This window comes from Erinaceus europaeus, chromosome 4 (genome assembly GCF_950295315.1).
Source record: "Erinaceus europaeus chromosome 4, mEriEur2.1, whole genome shotgun sequence".
NCBI classification, from domain to species: domain Eukaryota; kingdom Metazoa; phylum Chordata; class Mammalia; order Eulipotyphla; family Erinaceidae; genus Erinaceus; species Erinaceus europaeus.
The window spans coordinates 58,092,522-58,117,049 of NC_080165.1; the positions used below are offsets into that span (position 1 = coordinate 58,092,522).

At 41.1% G+C, this 24,528-nt stretch overlaps 1 protein-coding gene across 2 annotated transcripts in view; it reads left to right on the forward strand.

Annotated features, from left to right (window-relative positions):
• BLTP3A (bridge-like lipid transfer protein family member 3A) overlaps positions 1 to 24,094 on the forward strand; it is an 85,494-nt gene extending 61,400 nt beyond the window's left edge. For both annotated transcript variants that reach the window (XM_060189647.1, XM_060189648.1), the window contains 11 exons: positions 809 to 948; positions 3,797 to 3,938; positions 4,960 to 5,153; positions 5,364 to 6,820; positions 10,668 to 10,864; positions 13,164 to 13,318; positions 13,403 to 13,553; positions 18,200 to 18,462; positions 19,655 to 19,763; positions 19,895 to 20,001; positions 22,256 to 24,094. In XM_060189647.1, the coding sequence (XP_060045630.1) occupies positions 809 to 948; positions 3,797 to 3,938; positions 4,960 to 5,153; positions 5,364 to 6,820; positions 10,668 to 10,864; positions 13,164 to 13,318; positions 13,403 to 13,553; positions 18,200 to 18,462; positions 19,655 to 19,763; positions 19,895 to 20,001; positions 22,256 to 22,381 (3,041 nt within the window). In that variant the 3' untranslated portion in view covers positions 22,382 to 24,094. The remainder of the gene's footprint in view (positions 1 to 808; positions 949 to 3,796; positions 3,939 to 4,959; positions 5,154 to 5,363; positions 6,821 to 10,667; positions 10,865 to 13,163; positions 13,319 to 13,402; positions 13,554 to 18,199; positions 18,463 to 19,654; positions 19,764 to 19,894; positions 20,002 to 22,255) is intronic.
• Positions 24,095 to 24,528: the final 434 nt, after the last annotated feature.

The following is a 24,528-nucleotide window of genomic DNA, read 5'->3' on the forward strand; positions in this document are numbered from 1 at the left end:
TACATGCATAACATTCCCCAGTTTTCCATTTAACAATACAACCCCCACTATGTCATCTATCATCCTTCATGGACATGTATTCTCCCCAGCCATCCACCCCAAAGTCTTTTACTTTGGTGCGATACACCAATTCCATTTCAGGTTCTACTTGTGTTTTCTTTTCTGATCTTGTTTTTCAACTTCTGCCTGAGAGTGAGATCATCCCATATTCAGCCTTCTGTTTCTGACTTATTTCACTCAACATGATTTTTTTCAAGGTCCATCCAAGATCGGCTGAAAACGGTGAAGTCACCATTTTTTACAGCTGAGTAGTATTTCATTGTGTATATAGACCACAACTTGCTCAGCCACTCATCTGTTGTTGGACACCTGGGTTGCTTCCAGGTTTTGGCTATTACAAATTGTGCTGCCAAGAACATATGTGTACACAGATCTTTTTGGATGGATGTGTTGGGTTTCTTAGGATAGAATACAATTTTTGAGTTCCATCTAGGAGCTAGATAGTGTTAAGCTGTCTTTCCTAAACATAGCATTTATAATTATAGATTTTTTACTTACCTATTTCTTACTTTCTGGGGGCCAGGCGGTGGTGCATGTGATTAAGCTCACACATTAAAGTGTTCCAGGACCCAGGTTCAAGTTCTTATTCCCTACCATAGAGGGAGGTTTCACAAGTAGTGAAGTAGGGCTACAGGTGTCTCTCTGTCTCTTCCTCTCTTTAATTCCCTCTCTCTTCTCTGTTCATCTGTCTCTAATAGATAAATAAATATTTAAAAACAATAATTCTTACTTTCTTATTTTTACTCAGATTCTCTCTCCAGTCCTCGAAAGAACCCCCTTGAGAAAAATCCCTCTCAGAGCCAAAAAGCTGCCTTTCGACCTCCAGCATGGGACCGCTTACGTTCTAGTTGCATGGTGATTCGGGTAGATGACTTGGACATCCACCAGGTGAGGATCCCAGGACACAGGCATATTTTGTTGAAAGGGGGTAGAAAAGCTCATTTGAAAGCTCATTTGTGTAAACAAGGTTATGGAATTTGGGGGCATTTACCCTCACTCTGTTAGAAGGGTTAACACATTTTTTTTTGTTATTGTTGTTTTTTGACACTTCATCATTTAAAAGAAATATTTATTTATTCCCTTTTGTTGCCCTTGTTGTTTTACTGTTGTGGTTGTTATTGATGTTGTCATTGTTGGAGAGGACAGAGAGAAATGGAGAAAGAGGGAGAGAAAGACAGACACCTGCAGACCTGCTTCACCGCCTGTGAAGCGACTCCCCTGCAGGTGGGGAGCCGGGGGCTCAAACCGGGATCCTTACGCAGGTCCTTGCGCTTTGCGCCATGTGCACTTAACTCGCTGCGCTACTGTCCGACTCCCCATTGGTTGTTTTCTTTCTATACCTAGCTGCTGAAATAGGGATTTGGGATTCTTCAGTTTCCTCTAATAATGTTAGTATAAAACTCCACTGGAAAAAAACTAACTTGAGGATAATACTAGGCAGGTGTATAGATATTTAAAATATGAGTGAAAAGCACTATGCTGCCTATGACACGTTGGAAGGATAGTAAAGGCTTTATATTCAGAGAAAATTGAAAAAAATGTCCTTAGAGAACCTTGTTTGTTTATTTTTTGCCACCATGGTTATCACTGGGGCTACAGGCTTACATGATAACATCACTGCTTTCAGTAGCCTTTTTTCTTTTTTCTTTTTCCTATAGAGACAGAGAGGACTAGATAGGGAGGAGAAGAGTGACACCTGCAGCACTGCTCCACCACTCATGAAGCTTTCTCCCTTCATGGGGACCAAGGGCTTTACCCTGGGTCTTGTCACATAGTAATATATGTACTCTGCTGCATGTGCAACCACCTGGGTATTTGTTTATTTATTACCAGAACATTGCCCAGCTTTGGCTTATGGTGGTGCCAGGGATCAAACTTGGAATCTCAGAACCTCAGACATGAAAGTCTTTTTTGCAGAACTGCTATGCTATCTCCTCTTCCCAATTCCTTTTTTAAATTTTTTATTAAATCTTTATTTATTTATTGGATAGAGATAGCCAGAACTGAAGAACTGAGAGGGAAGGAAGTGATAGAGGGGGAGAGAGACAGAGAGACACTTGCAGCACTGCTTTACCACTCACAAAGCTTTCCCCCTGCAGGTGGGGACCAGGGGCTTGAACCCGGGTCCTTGTGTACTGAAGCATGTGCACTCAACCAGGTGCGCCGCCACCTGGCCCCCCATTCACTTTTTTAAAGCAGTAGTTCACACCAAAAGGTGAAGTATGGATTTGATCTTGAGAAATGAGGAAAACTTGATTCTAATCTATATACTAATAGAAAATATTTAATTAAAGGAAAAAGATACATACCCCTGTCAGATTATGGGCTTGACTCAGAGTGAGAATAACCTGCACTTGGGATAGAAAATATACTTAAAGAAAGGGAAGCGATACACACTCCAGTCAGAATATAGGCTTGATTCTGAGTTTGAAAAGTTCTGTATTGCTGGGGATATGGATCAACCTTCCAATGCTTATATCCAATAGAAAATTGATTATGGAAGCCGGAACTCCCACCTTCTGCACCCAAAAAAAATTTGGTCCATATTCCCAGAGGGGGAGAAATGTTAAGGGAAGATGACTAGAGGGCTCTGAAACCCAATTCCAGCAGGACCCAGAGAAAGTAGAGGAACGAAGGAAAGATATTCAGAAGTAGTAATAGGTGAGCTGTGACTTAAAATGGAAGAGAAGGCGGGATCATAGAAAAAAATGGTGACAGATAGATAGATACATAGATAGATGGATGAATGGATGGATGGAGCCAGGGTAGATAGATAGTGTTTATGCAAAGAGACTCTGGTGCCTGAGGCTCCAAAGTCCCAGGTCAGTCCCACGCACCACCATCAACCATAGCTGAGCAGTGCTCTGGTTTAGAAAAAAAAAGTCTTTAGGAGCCAGGTGGTGGTGTACCTGGTTGAGTGCACATATTACAACATCTTACAATGCACAAGGACCCAAGTTCAAGCCCTCAATCCCTACCTGCAGGAGGGAAATTTTGCAAGTGGTGAAGCAGTGCTGCAGGTGTCTCTGTCTCTTTTCCTCTGTATCTCGCCCATCACTCTCAATTTCTGACTATCTCTATCCAATAAGTAAATAGACATAATACAAAAAAGAAAAAAAAAAAGAGTCAACCTGTATCTGTGACCTTGGGAGAATCATTGCAGTGATTCTCAGTGGAGAGAATGGGGACACAGCACTCTGGTGGTGGGACTAGTGTAGTTGTACCCCTGTTATTTTGTAATTTTGTAAATCACTAACTAAAAAAGAAAAGAAAAGCTCTGGGAAGGGGAGGGGTGGGCAGATGGTGGTGCACCTGGTTGAATGCACATGTTACAATGTGCAAGGACCTAGGTTTGAGTCCTCCATCTCCACCTTCAGGGGGATAACTTTACAAGTTGTGAAGCCATACTGCAGGTGTCTCTCTGTCTCTCTTCCTCTCTATCTCCCTATCTCCCCCTTCCCTTACTGTTTCTGACTATCTCTTTTAATTTTACCAGAGCACTGCTCAGCTCTGGCTTATGGTGGTGCGGGGGATTGAACCTGAGACCTTGGAGCCTCAGGCAGGAAAATCTCTTTGTGTAACCATTATGCTATCTCCCACCTGCCCTCTATCTGACTCTGTCTATCCAGTAAATAAAGATAGTAAAAAAAAAAAATTCTAAAAAAAAAAAAAAAAAGAAAGAAAAACTGTATTCTAGGTAGTACACAGATGCTAACAATTGTTTGTGATTGTATAGGTTTCTACATCTGGACAGCCAAGTAAGAAGCCATCTACTCTTCTTTCCTGTAGTCGAAAACTTCACAATCTACCCACTCAGGTTTCTGCCATTCATATTGAGTTCACAGAGTATTACTTCCCAGATAATCAAGAGCTTCCAGGTAAGCATATGAGCTATTCATCTTTCTCTGTCTTGCTGTCTGCCTGCCTGCCTCTGTGTGTGTGTGTGTGTGTGGGTGCGTGTGCGCGCACTTACGTGCGCATGCCAGGGCCTTGTGCATGCTCTGTTTTGTTACTCTGGGCTGACTTTTTTAGATAGATAGTTGAATAGACAGAGAGCACCAGAACTTCTTCTGGGATGGTGGCATGCCCATATAGTATGCTGGGACCCTAATCTAGGCTGCAGGTTTGGCAAAGCACCTACCAGGCAAGCTATCACAATAGCCATGAACTAGTCTTTTTTTTTTCTCCTAGTTCAGGCTTTTTACATTTTTATCTTTGGGGCCACTACTTGCAACTTCATTTGTTGTTAGATATATTTATTGCAACCAGGGTTATTGCTGGGGCTTGGTGCCTACATGAAGAATCCACGGTTTCTGGTGGCCATTTTTTCCTTTTAATTATGAAAACAGATAAATATGGGGTTGGGGAGATAGAGAAGGAGAGAGAAAAAGAGTTTCCTGTAGTCCTACTCTACTGCTTGTGAAGCTTCTTATAGGTGGGGACTATGAGCTTGAATCCACGTCCTTGTACAGAATAATGCGTGCACTCAACTGCCCAGACCTCTTGTTAGAGTTTTAGTTATTTGAGTTAGTTTAGTACCTCCTTATTAAAATTTCTGCTATGGCTCTGGAAGATAGCTTATCTGGTATAGAGTACATACTTTATTACAAGGCCCAGGGTTCAAGTCCTGGCGCAACATGGGAACACTGTGAACAACATTGGGAGGCAGTCTCATTGATGAATCTTTCCTAGTTTTGTTTGTCTCTTGTCTCTCTCCCCCAAAATAAGTAAAATAAAAAGTTTAACTACAGGACGCACTTAGTGATGACAGCACAGATATGTGAGTCTGCTTTTCCCCCCTGGTGCCACAGAAATCTGTGTTCACTTTCACTCCTTTGATAATAAAATTCATACTCCTATTTTTTGCATATGTTGATTGTTGTTTTCTCTATTTTCCAGTTCCCTGTCCCAATCTCTATATTCAGTTAAATAGCCTGACATTTACTGTGGATCCTGTAAGCTTACTCTGGGGAAACCTATTCTGCCTGGATTTATACCGCAGTTTAGAGCAGTTCAAAGCTATCTACAAACTTGAAAGCTCAAGTCAGAAAGATGAACACTTGGATATTCGGTTGGATGCCTTCTGGTTAAAGGTAGGGTGAAAATGGGATTTTTTTCTTCCTTACTGGCTGTCACAGCTTCATTTTTTCCATGGCTGTAAATCAGGGCTCTTTCACTGTCCATTTGAAAGAAGCGAGAAAAACAGTTTTACAGCCCATATGGTCGTTTATGTGTGTATTAATGATGGGTTGTAGAGATACTCAAGTGGTCATTCTGAATTGGGTTTCATTTTCTCTCTAAAGGTGAGCTTCCCACTGGAGAAGAGAGAGCATGCTGGGTTGCATCGGCCCCAGGCCCTTGTCTTCTCTGCATCAGGCATGACTGCTACCAATACTCGTCATGCCCCACACTGTAGCTGTTCAGACCTCCAAAGTCTCTTCCGGGGTTTTGCAGCTACTGAGTTCTTTCATTCCAATTATGTTCACTTTCCCAAGGTTCCAGGTGGCTTTAGCCTTCTGCACATGCTTTTTTTGCATCATGCCTTCCAGATGGATTCCCGTCTCCCTCAACCTAGTAACCTCCCTCCTCAGAGACCCACAGCTTCCCAGGATCTATGGTCCATCCACTGCACCCAGATCTCTTTAGATTTTGAGGGAACAGAGAACTTCAAAGGGCGTACCTTGAATTTTGTGGCCCCCTTCCCTTTGTCCATTTGGGCCTGCCTACCCCTCCGATGGCAGCAAGCCCAGGCACGGAAGCTCCTTTTGGCCACAGAAGGAAGGCTGAAACCATCAGCCAGTTTTGGCAGTCCTGTCCAGTCAGAGGCCTTTGCCCCTGATACCATGTCCTGTCAGAGATCGAAGACTGAACATGATTTAAAAAGCTTATCAGGCCTTACTGAAGTCTTGGAAATTCTGAAAGAAAGCAGCAACAAAGGTGTGGACAACAAAGGGCCTCTGACAGAGTTAGAGGATGTTGCAGATGTTCATATGCTTGTACACTCTCCTGCACATGTCTGCATGAGGCTTGACCACTACCAGTACTTGGCTCTGCTCCGCCTAAAGGAGGTGCTCCAGGATCTTCAGCAGCAGCTGACTAAGGATACAGAAGCCATGACTGGGTCTGCCCTGCAGGAACAAACAGTTTGCATTGGGGTCCTCTTTCCCAGTGCTGAGGTGGCTCTGCTCATGCATCCTGCCCCTGGGTCTGTTGTAACTGATCCTGCAGGTTCAGATACGACCAGCCTTATAGATTCAGATTCTCCTTCAGAGGATCGGGAGCTAAAATCAGATGCTTCCTCAGAACAGGGGCCAACAAGTCCTGAGAAGGTTCTGGAGGATAGTGTTACTGAAAATCTGGAGGCATCCCAGCAAAGGCCACTGCCTCTCCATAGCAATAGAGAATTGCAGGACTCAGATTCTCATGCACAGCAGCTGGCAGGAAAGGGCCACGAAGCAGTTGATTCCTTACAGGCCAAGAGACTGAGCAAAGCCCAAGTCTCCAGCCCACCAGCAACCTTGAATCCTGCAGGTGCCAGGGATGCCCCTGTGAATGGACATGGTGAACTCATCCCCTTGAAAAACATTGAGGGGGAATTGTCAAGTGCTATTCACTTGACCAAAGATGCCACCAAGGAGGCTCTACATGCTACCATGGACCTCACTAAGGAAGCTGTGTCCTTGACTAAGGATGCCTTTAGTCTGAGCAAAGACCGAATGACCTCCACCGTGCATAAGATGTTCTCCCTACCCCAAGTCAAGTGAGTGATTCCTTGCCTCCTTCAATCATCTCATCTCTTCCTCCTACCCCCAGTCATTGGGCTGAGGGTCTTTTGCTGTACGCCCTTTTAGATTTGGATGCACAGAACAGTCTGGAAGAATGCACGGAACAGAGGGCCAGGGGATTGTTAAGTAGGTAGAACAAACATACTGTTAGCATCTGGGTTCAATCCTTAGCAACACATAAAAAAAATGTATAGAATGACATGTTCAGCGTCTCAGTACATTTAGTTTTCAGAGGTGTCTGCAAGGTTAGTGGAGGACTTTTCAAAGGAAACATATATCAGGTGAAGAAACTTATTTTCAGGGCTACATCTAATTCTGTGATAGGGGAATAAGCAGAAATTGCTATATAACCACATTAAATCCCATGGATTATCATATGCCTCCTGTATTATAGCCTATTCTTGTGCAGTTTCCAAGCCAATAGTTACTGCTTCTTAGGAGCAAGTTATTTCCTCTTGCACTGATTTACTATTATTGGTACAGAAATACTGTATCTGAATAATAACACTGTATATTTTACTCTTTTTGGTGGAGTCATGCAATATTTTCTTTATCTGATCCCATAGCAGGATGTCGATGGATTTATAAATACTCTTTACTACTAATTCACTGCTAAGGAATGAGGCTTCAGAGAGGAAAAGCTATTACTCCTGTGTCTTATAGATTTAAAACTTGGATCTTTGGACTTGCTCTTTTTGTATACCTTATTAATGTTTTTAGAGTAACAGAGAAGGAAGAATTTCATCCATTCATTCAACAAATATTTTTGAACTGTTATTTTGTGCCAGGCTCTGTGTTAGGTATTGGAGGCACACTGGGGAGTAAACAGAAAAACACAAATAGAGAGGCAGGAGAGTTGAAAAGTATAGATTTCTCCACAGTGCCTGATGGTTGCAAGGAAAATAATGAAGACTGAGAAGTCTTTGCTGGAACACTTTTTGTTTTTGGAACCATGTTATCGAGAATAGTGGCATTAGCTTTTATCTAAGTAAGCTGCTTTTATTTTTTCTTTTTTTAAAATTTCTTTATTGGGGAATTAATGTTTTACATCCGACAGTAAATACAATAGGAGAGAGGGGAAGATGGGGAGAAAAAGACACCTGCAGACCTGCTTCACCGCCTGTGAAGGGACTCCCCTGCAGGTGGGAAGACAGGGGCTCGAACCAGGATCCTTACGCCAGTCCTTGCACTTGATACATGCTCTTTTTAAACCCCAACAGTGTCTTCCTACCTGCTCAGACTGACAACCTTTTCACAGTCCTTTCTTCTAGACTTCTTTGTTGCAATTAACCTTGTTGGTCAGTTCATTACGAGCATTTGCATCCCTGCCCACTTACTTGCACTTCTTGGAGTATTTTTCTTTTTCTTGACTGTTCTTTTCCTGTCCTACAGTGTTACTACTCAGAGGACTAACTAGGATGTCTATATTCTGATTAATTTTGTTGTAAATTTTATTTTTTTAATTATAAAATGAAAACTGGTAAAAATGACTTATGCTCATTTTATCGATTGTAGAAACTAGAAGAAGTGAAAAAAAGCCACTTGTAGGGACATACCTAGAAATAACACTATATACATTTAGATATTTTTTCTTGAGATTTTTACACATATACTTGTGTATTCAATGCTTATCCATGTAAATGCATAAAAAGTACACCATTGGGGGTCGGGCGGTAGCACAGCTGGTTAAGTGCACGTGGTGCAAAGCGCAAGAACCGGTGTAGGGATCCCTAATCGAGCCCCCGGCTCCCCACCTGCAGGGGAATCGCTTCACAAGCGATGAAGCAGGTCTGCAGGTGTCTTTCTTTCTAATTATGCCTCCCCCCTCAGACTCTCTCTTCCTTTCTCTCCCCCATCCTCCTCTCCCACTTTCCCTCCTTCCCTTCCCACTTCCTTCCTTCTTTCTCCCTTCCTTCTCCTCCTCTAAGAATTACGTAAGTTTCTACCTGCAGCAGGAAAGCTTCACAAGCAGTGAAGCAATGCTACAGGTGTTTCTCTATATCTCTCTTTATCTCCCTTTTCCCTCTTAGTATCTGTCTATCCAAAATATGAATAAAAAATTAAAATATGTTTTAGAGAATTATTTATTAATGAGAGAGAGAGAGAGCCAGAACATCATTCTGACATACATGCTGGGGGTCGTTTAAGTACCATATGTCTGTATGTCCAGCACTCTAGCCAGTATGGCACTTCCCAGGCCACAAAAACTAGATTTCTTAATCCTCCCCTAGTCAGTTCTTTCTGTTTTATTTTTTGCATATGGGATTGAATTTCACATGAAGTAGAGAGAGAAACAAATGATACATAAGGTACTAGGGACTGAATTGGGAATCTTAAGGCATGCAAGGCCACCTAACAGAGATTTTTTTATATATATATATATTTTCCTTTTTGTTATCTTTGTTTTTCATTGTTGTAGTTATTGTTGTTATTGTAGATGTCATCATTCTTAGATAGGACAGAGAAATGAAGAGAAGAGGGGAAGACAGAGGGAGGGAGAGAAAGACACCTGCAGACCAGCTTCACCACTTGTGAAGCGACCCCTTGCAGGTGGGGAGCTGGGGGCTCGAACCAGGATCCTTACTCTGGTCCTTTTGCTTTGCACCATGTGTGCTTAACCCTCTGTGCTACTGCCTGACTCCCCAGAAATATTTTCTTAAGCTGTGACAGGGAATATCTCACTGATTTCTTCATCCTTAATCTGTGCCCCCCTCCTTACCATGGTGGCCATGGACAGAAATAATTCAATAAGGTCTTGTGAAATTAATGTGAGAACTTCCAGTGCCATTCATTAGTACTGGGATTGTAGGTAGTTGGTTTCTTCTTTGTATGCAATGACTTGAATAACCTTGACATTTAATGTTGACATGAGAGAACTGGTTATGCTGTTTGAAATGCTAGAATATGAGCATTCAGAATGACAAGCAGTTGGAAAATGGTCTCATCCACTTCTTGGAGCTAATAGATGACATCAACGTTTATTTATATAGGGCTTAGGGAGATGCTCCAGTAGTAGCTTCTTTTGCGGGAATTACATTTAAGAGATCCCTGGCGAGTCGGGCGGTAGCGCAGCGGGTTAAGCGCAGGTGGAGCAAAGCGCAAGAACCGGTGTAAAGATCCCGGTTCGAGCCCCCCAGCTCCCCACCTGCAGGGGAGTGGTTTCACAAGCGGTGAAGCAGGTCTGCAGGTGTCTTTCTTTTCCCCTCTGTCTTCCCCTCCTCTCTCTCCATTTCTTTCTGTCCTATCCAACAACGACAACATCAATAACAACAACAGTAATAATTACAACAGTAAAACAACCAGGGCAACAAAAAGGAGTGAATAAATAATAATAATAATAAAGAAAATTGAAAAAAAAAAAAAAAAAGAGATCCCATAGCCAGAACTGAGTAGTGCTCTGATTTAAAAAATATTTATATATAGAATATATAAAAATTGTTTGGGTTGGGAGTCGAGTAGGTTAAGCAGCAGGTTAAGCATAGGTGGCTGCAAATTGCAAGTACCAGCGTTAAGGATGCCGATTTGAGTCCCCGGCTCCCCACCTGCAGGGTAGTCACTTCACAGGCAGTGAAACAGGTCTGCAGGTATCTATCTTTCTCACCCCCTCTCTGTCTTCCCCTCCTCTCTCTATTTCTCTCTGTCCTGGCTAACAATGATGACATCAATGACAACAACAATAATAATTACAACAACAATAAAAAAACGAGGGCAACAAAAGGGAAAATTATTAAATAAATAAATATAAAAATATTGTTTGGGTAGGAGTGGATAGATATTGCAATGGAATGACATGATATTTGTATTTGTTTTGTTTCCCAACAGGGAGCCCATGACCAAGATAGATGAGGGGATGGCAGCCCCAGTAAGTGGAGGTGCTGCCCGACTCCGTTTTTTCTCCATGAAGAGGACAATATCTCAGCAGTCATTTGATGGTGTTTCACTGGATAACAGTGGCCCTGAAGATCGGATGTCTGTGGACAGTGATGGCAGTGATAACTTTGTGATGCTTTTGGAGTCTGGTAGGTGGAAATAGTAAGGCAACATTGTGGAACTCTTCTCTTCCTTCTTCTTTTCCTTTATCTTTTTTTTTTTTTTTTTAATTTGTATTCATACTGGCAAGGTGCAAAAGCAGGTGAAATTTGCTAAAGTATACATTTTATTGTTCAAAACAAAGACAAAAAAATTTTAGTGGGTTTGTGACTTTGACTTTATCTACACACTTTCTAGACTATTGGTTAGTATTTGTTCTTGGTCATAGACTGAGGTGAAATGTGAGTGTTTTTATTAGAGCCACATGGTCCTGGGCAATAGGATTAGTTTTGTGGCTGTTACTAATGGTTTGTATGTTGTCTGCTTTCCCTCCTTATATGTTAATTGTTGAAAAAAAATATTTCCAGACCCTTTTTTCATTCAGAGTTTTTTTTCCTATGATAAAATTAATAACTTTTAAGAATTAGATCAGTCCCCAGTGGAAATTACAGGTTTTTTTTTTCAAATGAAAACTTTGTTAAATGGCTCCTAAAAGAGTATCTAAATAAAATAAAAATAACAAGATGCATACTACAGCAGTAGAGCTTCCCTCATTTTGTCATGGCATGTCCCATGTGGTGTCAGGGTTTGAGCCTGGACTAAATGAATGGCACAGCACACACCCTACTCACTAAACTCTATCTCATGGCTCCCCTCCTATATTATTTTGAAGCAAATCCCCAAATACAGTGTTATCCATAACTATTTTCAGTATGCATATCTAGAATACATGTGTGTGTGTGTATATATATATATATATATATATATATAGTTTCCAGGGTTATTGCTGGGACTAGGCACCATGAATCCACTGCTTCTGGAGGCTTCCCCCCCCTTTTGTTGCCCTTTTTTAAAAAAATCTTTATTGTGGTTATTATTGTTGTTATTGCTGTTGTTGTTGGATAGGACAGAGAAAAATGGAGAGAGGAGGGGAGACAGAGAGAGGGAGAGAAAGATAGACACCTGCAGACCTGCTTCACCACTTGTGAAGCAACCCCACTGCAGGTGGGGAGCCGGAGGCTCAAATTGTGATCCTTACTCCAGTCCTTGTGCTTTGCACCATGTGCACTTAACCTGCTGCACTACTGCCTGACCCCAGAAAATATATTTTTAAAAATAACATTAATGGGGAGCTGGGTGTAGCGCAGAAGGTTAAGCACATGTGGTGCGAAGCACAAGGACTGGCGTAAGTATCCCGGTTCAAGCCCCGGCTCCCCACCTGCAGGGGAGTGGCTTCACAAGCGGTGAAGCAAGTCTGCAGGTGTCTTTCTCTCCTCCTCTCTGTCACCCCTCTTCTCTCCATTTCTCTCTGCCCTTTCCAACAACAACGACAACAGTAATAACTACAACAAAACAACAAGGGCAACAAAAGGGAAAATAAATAAATATTAAAAAATTAATGATAGGGAGAAAGTATAAGATGATCACTCTGGCACATGCAGTGCCAGGGACTGAATTTTAGAGTCCAGTGTTTTATCCACTGTGTTATCTCCTGGATCAAAAAGGACATTTTAAAAAGGTGTATTTTTAAATTTTAGTTGTAACAAAACACATATAAAATGTACCATCTTAACCACTTAAAACTATAGAGGGTGGGGAAGATAGCATAATCATTATGCAATAAAAGTTTTTGGCTCAAAGTCGCAAGTTCAGTCCCTTGCCACAGTCTTCAAATTTCCAGTAGCCTCATACATTAAATAAATATTTTATAGTTGTCATTACTTTTTTTAATATTTATTTTCCCTCTTGTTGCCCTTGTTGTTCTTTATTGTTGCTGTTATTGATGTCGCTGTTGTTGGATAGGACAGAGAGAAATAGAGAGAGGAGGGGAAGACAGAGGGGGGAGAGAAAGATAGACACCTGCAGACCTGCTTCACCTCCTGTGATGCAACCCCACTGCAGGTGGGGAGACAGGGGCTCCAACCGGGATCCTTACACCAACCCTTGTTTTTCACGCCACATGTGCTTAACCTGCTGCGCTACTACCCGACTCCCTAGTTGTCATTACTTTTAAGAGATTATATATATATTTTAAACTTTTAAATTATTTTGTAAGGGGCTGGGTGGTGGTATACTAGGTCGAATGCATATGTTACAATATGCAGGGATGCTGGTTTAAGCCCCTGGTCTTCATCTACAGGGGGAAAGCCTCATGAGTAGTGAAGCAGTACTGCAGGTGTCTCTCTCTCTCCTCTTTCTATCTCCTCGTCCCCTTTGAGTTCTTTGCCTCTAACCAATAAATAATAATAAAAAAAAATTAAACTTTTTTTTTTTGTATTTCTCATGCAGAGTCTGGTCCAGAATCTCTTCCAGCAGGATCTCTTTCAAATGTCTTAGATAATACTAGTGCTCAGAGAAGTCCTGTTATTGGCAGTTATGGCCAGGGGTCACCAGAGGCCAACAGTTCAGTCTCACCTAGTGGGGAAGACTTCAATTTTCATCCGGTTAGCCACTCTACTTTCTCTTCTGTAGAAGGTAGGATCCAGGATGGAAGCTTGGCACTCAGCTAAGAGAGTCTTTTATTACAGGTTTCAGTTTTGGTGTTGAAAGTGAATGAAGTCTCTTTTGGGATAGAAGTCCGTGGTGAGGACCTCACTGTGGCCCTGCAGGCGGAAGAGCTGTCACTTCAGCAACTTGGTACCGTGGGACTCTGGCAGTTTCTGCATGGACAGTGCCGAGGTAATGATATTAGCCATTTCAGGAGACCTGGTGAATATATGTATATGTATATGTATATGTATATGTATATGTATATGTATATGTATATGTATATGTATATGTATATGTATATGTATATATATTAGTTTAATTTTCTCTTACCACTATGCTTTAATGCAACTGCTCTATTACCAAGCTTTTGGTTGTCTCTCCAGCAGCCAGTAGGGAAAGGAAGAACTCCAGCAGAGTCTCCTTACAAGTAATCTCCCAGAGCTTTTTTTTATCCAAACTTTAAATTTACTACGTTATTCATCTTCATTTCTCTGATGTTCACTATTGGCTTTTGATTTTGTTTAGCTCCTGACATTAGGCAATTGGATCAGAACTTTTTATCTAGATTCAGTCCTTTGATGTGAATTAGTTATCATTGCTATTTTAAAGGTAGCAGGAACAATCTGGGCTTATACTGTGCACTTTGTTTACTTACTTACTTAATTGTTATTTTTTCACCAGAGCACTGTTCTGCTCTGATTTAGGATGGTGCTGGGGATTAAACCTGGTACCTGGGGCCTTAGTTATGAAAGTCTTTTTGCATAAACACTATGCTATCTCCCCAGCCCTGTGTTTCATTTAAAAACAATTTCTAGGTCAAGGAAGTGGCACAGGAGATAAAAAGTCTCACACACACACATGCACACACACACACACACACACACACACACACACACACACACACCAATTTGTTTTGTTTTTTCCTTTTGCTGTCCTTGGTGTTTTTTTCATTGTTGTTGTAGTTATTATTGTTGTTGTTATTGATGTCGTCATTGTTGGATAGGACAGAGAGAAATGGAGAGAGGAGGGGAAGATAGAGTAAGGGAGAGAAAGATAGACACCTGCAGACCTGCTTCACCACCTGTGAAGTGACTCCCCTGTAGGTGGGGTGCCGGGGGCTTGAACAGGGATCCTTACCCTTTGCGCCATATGGGCTTAACCCACTGCGCTATCACCCGACTCCCAAGCTTACACTTATGAGCATAAGGTCAGAGTTTGATCTCTGGCATAACATGTGTTGAAGTTATGCTCAGGTTCTCTTTTTCATAAATAAATGAATATTTAAAAATTAAAATATTTGTGGGAGCCGGGTGGTAGTGCAGCGGGTTAAGCGTCCATGGCGTAAAGCGCAAGGACTGGCCTAAAGATCCTGGTTCAACCCTCCGGCTCCCCACCTTTGGGGGGGGGGGGTCGATTCTCGGGTGGTGAAGCAGGTCTGCAGGTGTCTATTTTTCTCTCCTCCTCTGCCTCCCCACCTCTCTTGATGTCGCTCTGTCATATCCAATATCAACGACAACAATAATAATAATGATAATACTAAGGGCAACAAAATGGGAAAAATGGCCTCCAGGAGCATTGGATTTGTGCTGCAGGCATTGAGCAGTAACATAACCCTGGAGGCAAAAAAAATTCAAAATATTTATAAAGTATATGTAGACCATAATATATTATAAATATGACTCCATGTATCTGTCATCTAGTTTAATAAACAACAACAAAAAAATGCCAGTAAGTTAAATTTTTAAAAATATTTTATTTACTTACTTATTAATGAGAAAGATAGGAGGAGAAAGAGAGAGAAAGAACCAGACATCACTCTGGCACATGTGCTGCTGGGGATTGAACTCAGGACCTCATACTCAAGAGTCCAATGCTTTATCCATTGCAACACCTCCTCGACCACTAACTTAAAAATTTTTTCTTTAAAGATTTTATTTATTTACGAGAAGGATGGGGGAGAGAGAAAGAACCAGACATCACTCTGGCACATGTGTTGCCGGGGATCGAACTTGGGACCTCATGCTTGAGAGTCCAAAGCTTTATCACTGCGCCACCTCCCAGACCACTAACTTAAAATTTTAAATTAATTAATTAATTAATTAAGAAAGGAGACATTAACAAAACCATAGGATAGGAGAGGTACAACTCCACACAATTCCCACCACCCAGTCTCCATATCCCATCCCCTCCCCTGATAGCTTTCCCATTCTCTATCCCTCTGGGAGTATGGAGCCAGGGTCATTATGGGTTGCAGAAGGTGGAAAGTCTGGCTTCTGTAATTGCTTCCCCGATGACCATGGGCGTTGACTGGTCGATCCATACTCCCAGTCTGCCTCTCTCTTTCCCTAGTAGGGGTAAATTAAATTTTTTTAAAATTTATTTTATAAGAGGGAAAGAGATAGACAAACACTTGCTCTACAACGAGGGAAAGATCCTGGAGAGGTCCACAAGAGAGCTTGTATTGATATTCCTGATGAAGTGACCAGTGATGATATAGAAAGGGATCTATTAGAGGAGTAGGCTCATATTATCTATGTGGGAGTCCAAGGATTCCCTGACTAGAGCCCCAAATGATGGTGTAGCCTAGTATTGACCAAATCATGAAGTGAGCCAGTTTCTTGTTTTTATCTAGCTTCTATAGTCTTTTCTTTATCTGATGAGTCTAGACTTTTTCCCAGTTTTAAAGTGTTGTCATTTACTGTATCCAAACCAGTATTAGACTTATGGAGTCTGGTCTCAAATTAGAGAAGAAATACACCTAGGAATTTAGTGGGGTCTAAGTTAACCTTCAGTTTTATGGCACTCACTTATTTGATGAATCTGATACCAGTTGTCATAGGGATAATAATTGTCCTTTAATTGATATATATTTTTTGCCAGTGTATCTCTTGGCCAATTGTATCCATGTTTCTTCTAAAGATTATGAAGGGGTGACAATAATGCTGACACTGTCAGGAGATTAGGAAATATATCTTACTTTCTTTTGTGTAGTTAGTTGAGTAGATAGAGTGAGGGAAGGGAAGAAGGGGGTTATGAGAGGAGAATATCTAGGCCTAAGTAGTACATATTTGATTAGATAATTTATGGGGCCTTTATTAGACCTTTCTACTTGATCGCCTATATTTTGTATTCCTTTGTGATTAGCCTCTCAAGTTACAAGTTTTACTTCAAGTTCTTCTACATTGTTAACTGTGATCTATTTATTTTTGTGACTGAGATGTTCTACTATAGAGATATACTTTTTGTTTTTGATTTTTATTAAACAGACTTATCAAAAATGACCATATCAAGATTTAATTGAATATGACATTTATTCATTCTAAGTTTACAACCCGATAAATTATAGTCAGTTTGTGGTGTTGTTGCAACCACCACCAATACCTCCCAAACATACTTGATTCCTTGAAACCTATTCATCTTATTCTGAACAGACATATGAGTTGTTTCTAGGTGTTTTTTTTTTCTTTTTCACAAAGTTATTGTGGGGACTCAGTGCCTGCATAATGATTCTACTGTTCTCAGAAGCCATTCCCTTCATCCTTCCTTTTCTGATAGAGTGGACAAAAGAGGAAAAGAGATAATTGCAGTACTGCTCCACTGCTTGTGAGCTTCCTCCCATGGAGGTGGGGAGTGGAGGCTTTAATCTAGAACCTTATACATGGCAACATTGTGTGTACTCGACTGTGTGAGCCACTGCCTTACCCGCCTCACTTTTAGGGTTGCCTTGCACAACCTTTTTTTTTTTTTTTTAATATTTTTAAAAATATTTATTCCGTTTTGTTGCCCTTGTTTTATTGTTGTAGTAATTATTGTTGTTGTGATTGATATTGTTGTTGGATAGGACAGAGAAAAATGGAGAGAGGGGGAGAGAAAGACCTGCTTCACTGCTTGTGAATTGACTTCCCTGCAGGTGGGGAGCCAGGCGCTCAAACTGGGATCTTTACGCCAGTCCTTGGTCCTTGCGCTTTGCGCTACCTGCACTTAACCTGCTGCACTAATGCCCGACTCCCCTTGAACAACCTTTTTTATATTCCTACTGTTATCTATATTTGAATTTTTCAAGGATTATATATATTCCTGAGGCTATGATTTCTAGGTCATTCTGGTAAGTATAGCCTGTACTACAAGATAATGCCTAGTTGTTTCCCAAAATGTTTGTACTAATTTATAATTATGTAAGTTGTTCCATAACCTTAGCTATATCTAAGACTGTTCTTTATAGAGTTTTAAGGAAATTAGCACAAATCCTGCTTGACTTTATCAGAGAAAAGTGAGAAAACCAAGGCTTAGATAGCACTTAAAATTAGCAGCGTTGAGAATCCTGTATTTGAGGAGTTTTCCTTGGATCAGCAATGTCTCTGATTCATAAGAAAGATAGCTTTAACCTCTTTTCCACCATGATGGATATTATAGCAAAGTAACTACATGCCCAAAGACTTGGCAGTTAAGGTGCCTGCTTTTTTTCTATCACTGGGGCTTCACTTCTGGGATGACTTTTTGGATATAGTGACAGAGACAAAGAGGCAGAGAGAGAGAGAGCTGAAAGAGACCACAACACCAAAGCTTCCTCCAATCTGGTGAGGCTGACCTTTATGCTGGGTTACACACATGGAAAAGCAGTATAATATCTAAGTGAGTTATTTTGCCAGGCTGCTTGTTTAAGTCTATCCTTGCTATTAACAAGTTGTATAACTTTGACTAAGTTATTCTCTGTGCCTTCATTCCTTCACCTCCAAGATGTAAAATTTTGGTATAGCGCTGTTATAAATATCAGGCATACATAAGGAGACTAGAACAGTCCCTGGCTAATTATTTATATATATTTCTTTCTAAAGGTAAAAATTTTCAGGAATCTTCAGCTTTGAAGACTGATCACATCAGGCCAAGTGTGGGCCTTCGTTTTGAAGTGGGGCCTGGTGCAGCTGTTCATTCCCCTTTAGCCACACAGAATGGCTTCCTGCATTTCTTGCTTAGTGGCTGTGACCTTGAGCTATTCACTTCGGTGCTCAATGGCTTGGGGCCCTTCTTGGAGGATGAGGAGATTCCAGTTGTAGTCCCCATGAAGATTGAGCTCTTGAATGCCAAGGTCACCCTAAAGGTAAGAGGAATTTTTTGGTCTTTAGACTTTGTCAGGCAAGTGCTTTTGACAATGACAACTGTTAATTACCCCCTTTCACTTGTCACTGTACTTAGGGTTTTTGTTTGTTTTTTTATGGCAGAGGAGGTACAGGGGGACCACAACCCTGCTTAACTCTGCATAAGGTGATAAGAGGTAGTCTGAACCCTCTAGGGACTCAGGCATTTAAGTTGGTGTTTAAACAGCCTGAGCTAGTCAGAGCTGAGCAGTGCTCTGGTAAGTTTTTTAAAAAAAAAGATCCAAACAGACTGAACTATCTATCTTCCTAGCATTCCCCTGTATAAAACATGGTGAGAACTGAGTGAGGAAATGCTCTTGAAGAAATGTCCTTGTCAGTTTTATAGTGGCAGTATATACATATGTATTGTAATTAAGTCCTGGATTCAGGTCAGAATACCTGGTATCTAGTTGTAACCTTGCCTTTGTCATGCAGCTTGACTGTGTGTAAACTAATTAGGTTTTTGATTCCTCTGTTTCACAATCTTAGAATAGAAGAAGCTTAGTTTGCTGCTGCTTCTTTTCCTTTATTGGAGACTAGTGGTTTACAGTCGATAGTAAAATACAGTAGTTTGTACATGTGTAACATTTCTCAGTTTTCTTTCTTTTTTAACAAATTGTTTCTATTATTGTATTTATTTATTGGGTAGGAACAGCCAGAATCCCCACCTGTAGGGGGAAAGCTTTGTGAGTGGTGAAGCAATATTGCAGGTGTCTCTCTCTCTCTCTCTCCCTCTCTATCATCCCCTTCCCTCTAGACTTCTGGCTGTCTGTTTCAAATAAAATAGAGATAATAAAAAAAATTTTTTTAAAAAGAAAAGAAACATCCAGAAATTGAGAGGAAGGGGGAGATAGACAGAGAGACACCTACAACTCTGCTTTACCACTTGTGAAGCTTTCGCCCTATAGGTGGGGACCGGGGGCTCAAACCCAGGTTCTTCTGCATTGTAACATGTGCGCTCAACCAGGTGATCCACCACCGGGCCCCCATCCCATTTCTCAGTTTTCCACATAGCAATTAGTTTGTTTCTTATACTGTGCAAGAATGTATGCTAAACAATGGCATAAATTCTATCTGAATGGTGGTAACATGGTTTTTCTCTAAATTTCTTTGAGCTGGTTGGAAGTATCATGTAGTTTTTCTTCTTCCCTGCAGGATGACATCCCCCCTATCTATCCAACATCTCCTGGCCCTATCCCCATCACCCTGGCCATGGAGCATATTGTGCTTAAACGAAATGATGATGGTGTGTTCCACATAGGCGGTGAGTTGGGTTTGTCAACCTCCTGACTCCTCTGATTTTTTCTTTTCCACTTATAAGTAAATAAGTGAAAACTAGGAATTGTCTGTATGTTGGTTGTAGTTTGCTATTCAGACTTTTTTTTTTTCCCTCAGCTGTTGCTCAGGACAGACCATCATCTGAACTTCCTAAAATCGAGAAGAGGCCACCAACAAAAGAACAGGTGTTCCTGGTGTCTATAGGGGAACCTTTTGGACAGCAGGTGAGGACCTAAGTAAAGGGATTCTTTCTTTCCCTTTCTTTCTTTTTCTTTTTTTTTTTTTTTTTGTGAAGAATAGTCAAGATATTTGTCATTTACTCTCCTACTGACAGAACTTCTTCCTTTTGAAATCTACTGATTGCCTTTTGATATATTTTTAAATATATTTTAAAAAATTTTAATTTATTTTCCCTTTTGTTGCCCTTGTTGTTGTTTTATTGTTGTTGTTATTGATGTCGTTGTTGGATAGGACAGAGAGAAATGGAGAGAGGAGGGAAGACAGAGAGGGGGAGAGAAAGACAGACACCTGCAGACCTGCTTCACTGCCTGTGAAGTGACTCCCCTGCAGGTGGGGAGCCTGGGGCTCGAACCGGGATCTTTCTGCCAGTCCTTGCGCTTTGCACCACGTGTGCTTAACCCGCTGCGCTACTGCCAGACTCCCTCTTTCTTTCTTTCTTTCTTTCTTTCTTTCTTTCTTTCTTTCTTTCTTTCTTCTTCTTCCTTCTTCCTTCCTTCCTTCCTTCCTTCCTTCCTTCCTTCCTTCCTTCCTTCCTTTCTTTTTTCTTCCCCTAAAGGGGGAAAATTTCCACAAATCTTTAGTGGCTATAATCACAAAAGCTGGTATTAACCTAGAAGGCTAAAAACGCTGTTTACATTGTGTGTATCTGGGTTGTTTGGGTATGTCATCTAGCTGTAGCTTCTAGAAATGCTTAATAGAGTATATAAATCAGGAGCTGGTATGAATGGTTGCTCATTACAAATTCCTTGTGTAGTTGTCCTTATAATTAGTAAATAGTGACTGATAAATAGGGGGTTGATTTCTAAAAATATATACTTTATTTTAATGAGAGAAAGAGGGAGGTAAGGAGAAAGAGAATGACTCTGTTCAGTTCTGGCTTGTGGTGGTGCAGGGGATGAACTTGGGGCTTTGGAACATCAAGCATTAAGGTCTTTTTACATAACCATTATGTTATCTTCCCCACCCAGGGACTAATTTTTAAATATTTATTTATTCTCTTTTGTTGCCCTTGTTTTATTTTTGTAGTTATTATTATTGTTATTGATGTTATCATTCTTGGATAGGACAAAGAGAAATGGAGAGAGGAGGGGAAGACAGAAGGGAAAGAGAAAGATAAACACCTGCAGACCTGCTTCACCTCTTGTGAAGCAACTCCCTTGCCGGTGGGGGCTCGAACCAGGATCCTTACGCAGGTCCTTGCACTTTGCACCATGTGCACTTAACTTGCTGCGGTACCGCCCAACTCCCAGGGACTAAGTTTTAAGCAAGATCAGGATGTGTTCTTCTGATCAGACTTTTGGATTTTTTTTTTAAGTTAATTTTTTGTAGTATATGTGTGAGGGAGTTTCACTTGAGACAGAGTGAGGGAGACAAGAACTGGTACATATTCTGGAATCCTCAGGCATGCAAGGCTGGTGCTCTACCAGTTGAGATATTTCTCCAGTCCAAACTTGTAATTTTTTTTTTTATGCTGAAACCTAGGAACAAACTTGTAAATTTTAATTAATTAATTATTTTTTGCCTCCAGTGTTATTGCTGAGGCTCGGTGTCTGCACTACGAATCTACTGCTCTTGGAGGCTATTTTCCCCCATTTTTGTTGCCCTTGTTGTTGCTGGGTAGGACAGAAAGAAATTGATAGAGGAGGGCAAGACAGAGGTTGCTTGTGAAGCAACCCTCCTGCAGGTGGGGAGCTGGGGACTGGTCTCCTTATGCAGGTCCTTGCGCTTTGCATCATGTGTGCTTAACCCACTGCGCTACAACCGCCCCCCCCCACTTGTAAATTTTTAAATTTGAATTTTTCGGGGGTCGGGCGGTGGCGCAGCGGGTTAAGCGCACGTGGCGCAAAGCGCAGGGACCGGTGTAAGGATCCCGGTTCGAGCCCCCGGCTCCCCACCTGCAGGGGAGTCACTTCACAGGCGGTGAAGCAGGTCTGCGGGTGTCTATCTTTCTCTCCCCCTCTCTCTGTCTTCCCCTCCTCTCTCCATTTCTCTCTGTCCTATCCAACAACAAAGCAACGTCAACGATGGCAATAATAACCGCAACGAGGCTGCAACGACTAGGGCAACAAAAAGGGGGAAAAATGGCCTCCAGGAGCGGTGGATTCATGGTGCAGGCACCGAGCCCAGCAATAACCCTGGAGGAACAACAACAAAAAAAAATTTGAATTTTTCCTTTTCTTAGTGGATGATTTTGCAAGGTGTTAGTGTAATCATTAACTGTGGATTATTGTTCTTCAGGTGAAAGAACTGCCTTCCCTACAAAAGGAACTTATAGAAACTAAGCAAGCTTTGGCCATTGCCAACCAGGACAAAGAAAGACTTCTTCAGGAGATTAGAAAATATAACCCCCTCTTTGAGTTCTGATTCCAGTAGTTCATCGGTCTGTGCCAAAGAGAGGAAGAATTCACCAGCAATAGCACCGCCTAGGACAAGAAAGCACCGTCCAGTGTTGTACAAGTCTGCTGAGGATGCCAAGGAACTGAGAAAGTGATCAGCTCACCATGGTGTCTTTTCTACCAGCTGTTCTAAATGGTGTGGAAGATAAGGCAAAGCATGATCATGTCCTAGGGATTGAGGGTAGCTTTGTATGTGGCTCAAGCATCATGTTTTGCCTTTATAAAGCTTTTTGGCCTTCTTAATACTAGGTGGAATCTTCTCAATATTGAAAGGCCATTTCACCTCCTGGTTTCATGGCATACGTTTGTTTCTTCCATAACCTGTGTGAACAAGGGAAGGTGTCCACCTTCTCAGTTATCTATGGAGCCACCAAAGAGTCTATGCCCACACAGCTTGCACGTAGCAGACTTGAAAATTCTTTGACCAAACAGGAAATAGCCCTAATGGCAGGAGCCAGGAGAGGCATAAGAATAAGGTAGATCTAGACTCTGCCTTTCCTAAAAAGGGAGCCAAACTCCTGTCGTCTTTACTGACATTATGATTAGATTTTTTTTTTTCAGGCTAGGGAGTTGGGCGATAGCGCAGTGGGTTAAGTGCATGTGGTGCAAAGCGCAAGGACCAGTATAAGGATCCTGGTTCAAGCCTTGGCTCCCCACCTGCAGGAGTTGCTTCACAGGTGGTGAAGCAGGTCTGCAGATGTCTATCTTTCTCTCCTCCTGTCTTTCCCTCCTCTCTCCATTTCTCTCTGTCCTATCCAACAATGACGACATCAATAACAACAACTATAAAAAACAAGGGTAACAAAAGGGAAAATAAATTAAAAAAAAAAAAGGTTTTTTTCAGGGTTAACTTTCCTCTCTCTTACACTGGTAGAAAGTGAAGAGTAGGAGTGGCTCAGTTATATCATCTTTGCCCTCAATAGTACCATTCATTTTAAATTGAAATCAAGGGAAAAAAAAATCCCTGAGCTAGATTAAAGGCATAATGTAGTGGAGATCAATGAGATTAGATCCAAGCCCTCTGTTGCCCAACTAGAATTCTTACAGGTTAATTTCCTATCTTCCCAGGACCAGGCACATTTGCTTCTCCATTACTCTACCATTTTCCTATCCACTTGGTGTTTGGGAGCTGGAAATGTGTTTTAAAATAAATGCTATTTCAATCTGTTGCCTCTCACACACACACACCCCCCATCGTGGTTTTTAAAAATCATGTAATTTTGATGTTAGCTTAAAAAAAAAAATCCTTCAATCTACCTTCTAAAAGAGCTATATCTTCCCTCTTTTCTACCTATTTCTTCCCCAACACATATTGCTCTGTGATCTACTTCAAATTGTGTTGATGGAACAGTCTCATCTTGAATTAGCAAGATGATAAAATAATGATTTAATTGTATCACTAGAGTCTTAATCACACATGACTTTTTGAAGGTAAAATGGCTTCCTTTATAGGAAGTCATGTCTGACCTGTATATTCTAGTTTTTTTGAGGATAATATCAAACAGACATTTAAGAGGAAATAAGATCTAATTTGTCCTGACTTTTAAAGAACTTTTGTCAAAGTTCTTCACTAAAGCAGTTTTAAAATCTCTAGTTACTATGAGATTATGGAACTATTTTGTTATCCTTAGGGGAAAAAACTTAGAAGAGATTTGGGAATAAAAATCTTTTTTACAATGAATGTTAACAGAAGTTTCTTAAGGTTTGATGTTTGGTAACTTTGTTTTCATTTTTTTTTAAACAAATAACCTAAAAGTAGGGTATTACTATGCTATCAAATGCTGTTTCTGTCTTCAGGCAATGAAGGGTAAATCTGAAGGAATATTTTGTTTAAAAAAAAAAAAAGGCAAAGCCATAAAAGGATCATAAACTGACTACTCAGGAAAGTGATAGGTGATGTTCTGTGTAGGTAAGTGTAAAATAATTCACTGCTGGAAGAACCTGCAGCCAGTGAGCTCTACTAGAACTTAGGAAAGAAGTCTAAGCATTACTAAGAGGGAAGAGGGCTCAATGTGCTGCTGAGGCCAAAAGGCCAACTGCTCTTCAGGTATGGCACATGAAAAAAATACAGAAAGCAGGACTTCACATAGAATCATGGAAATGTCTTAAATTGTC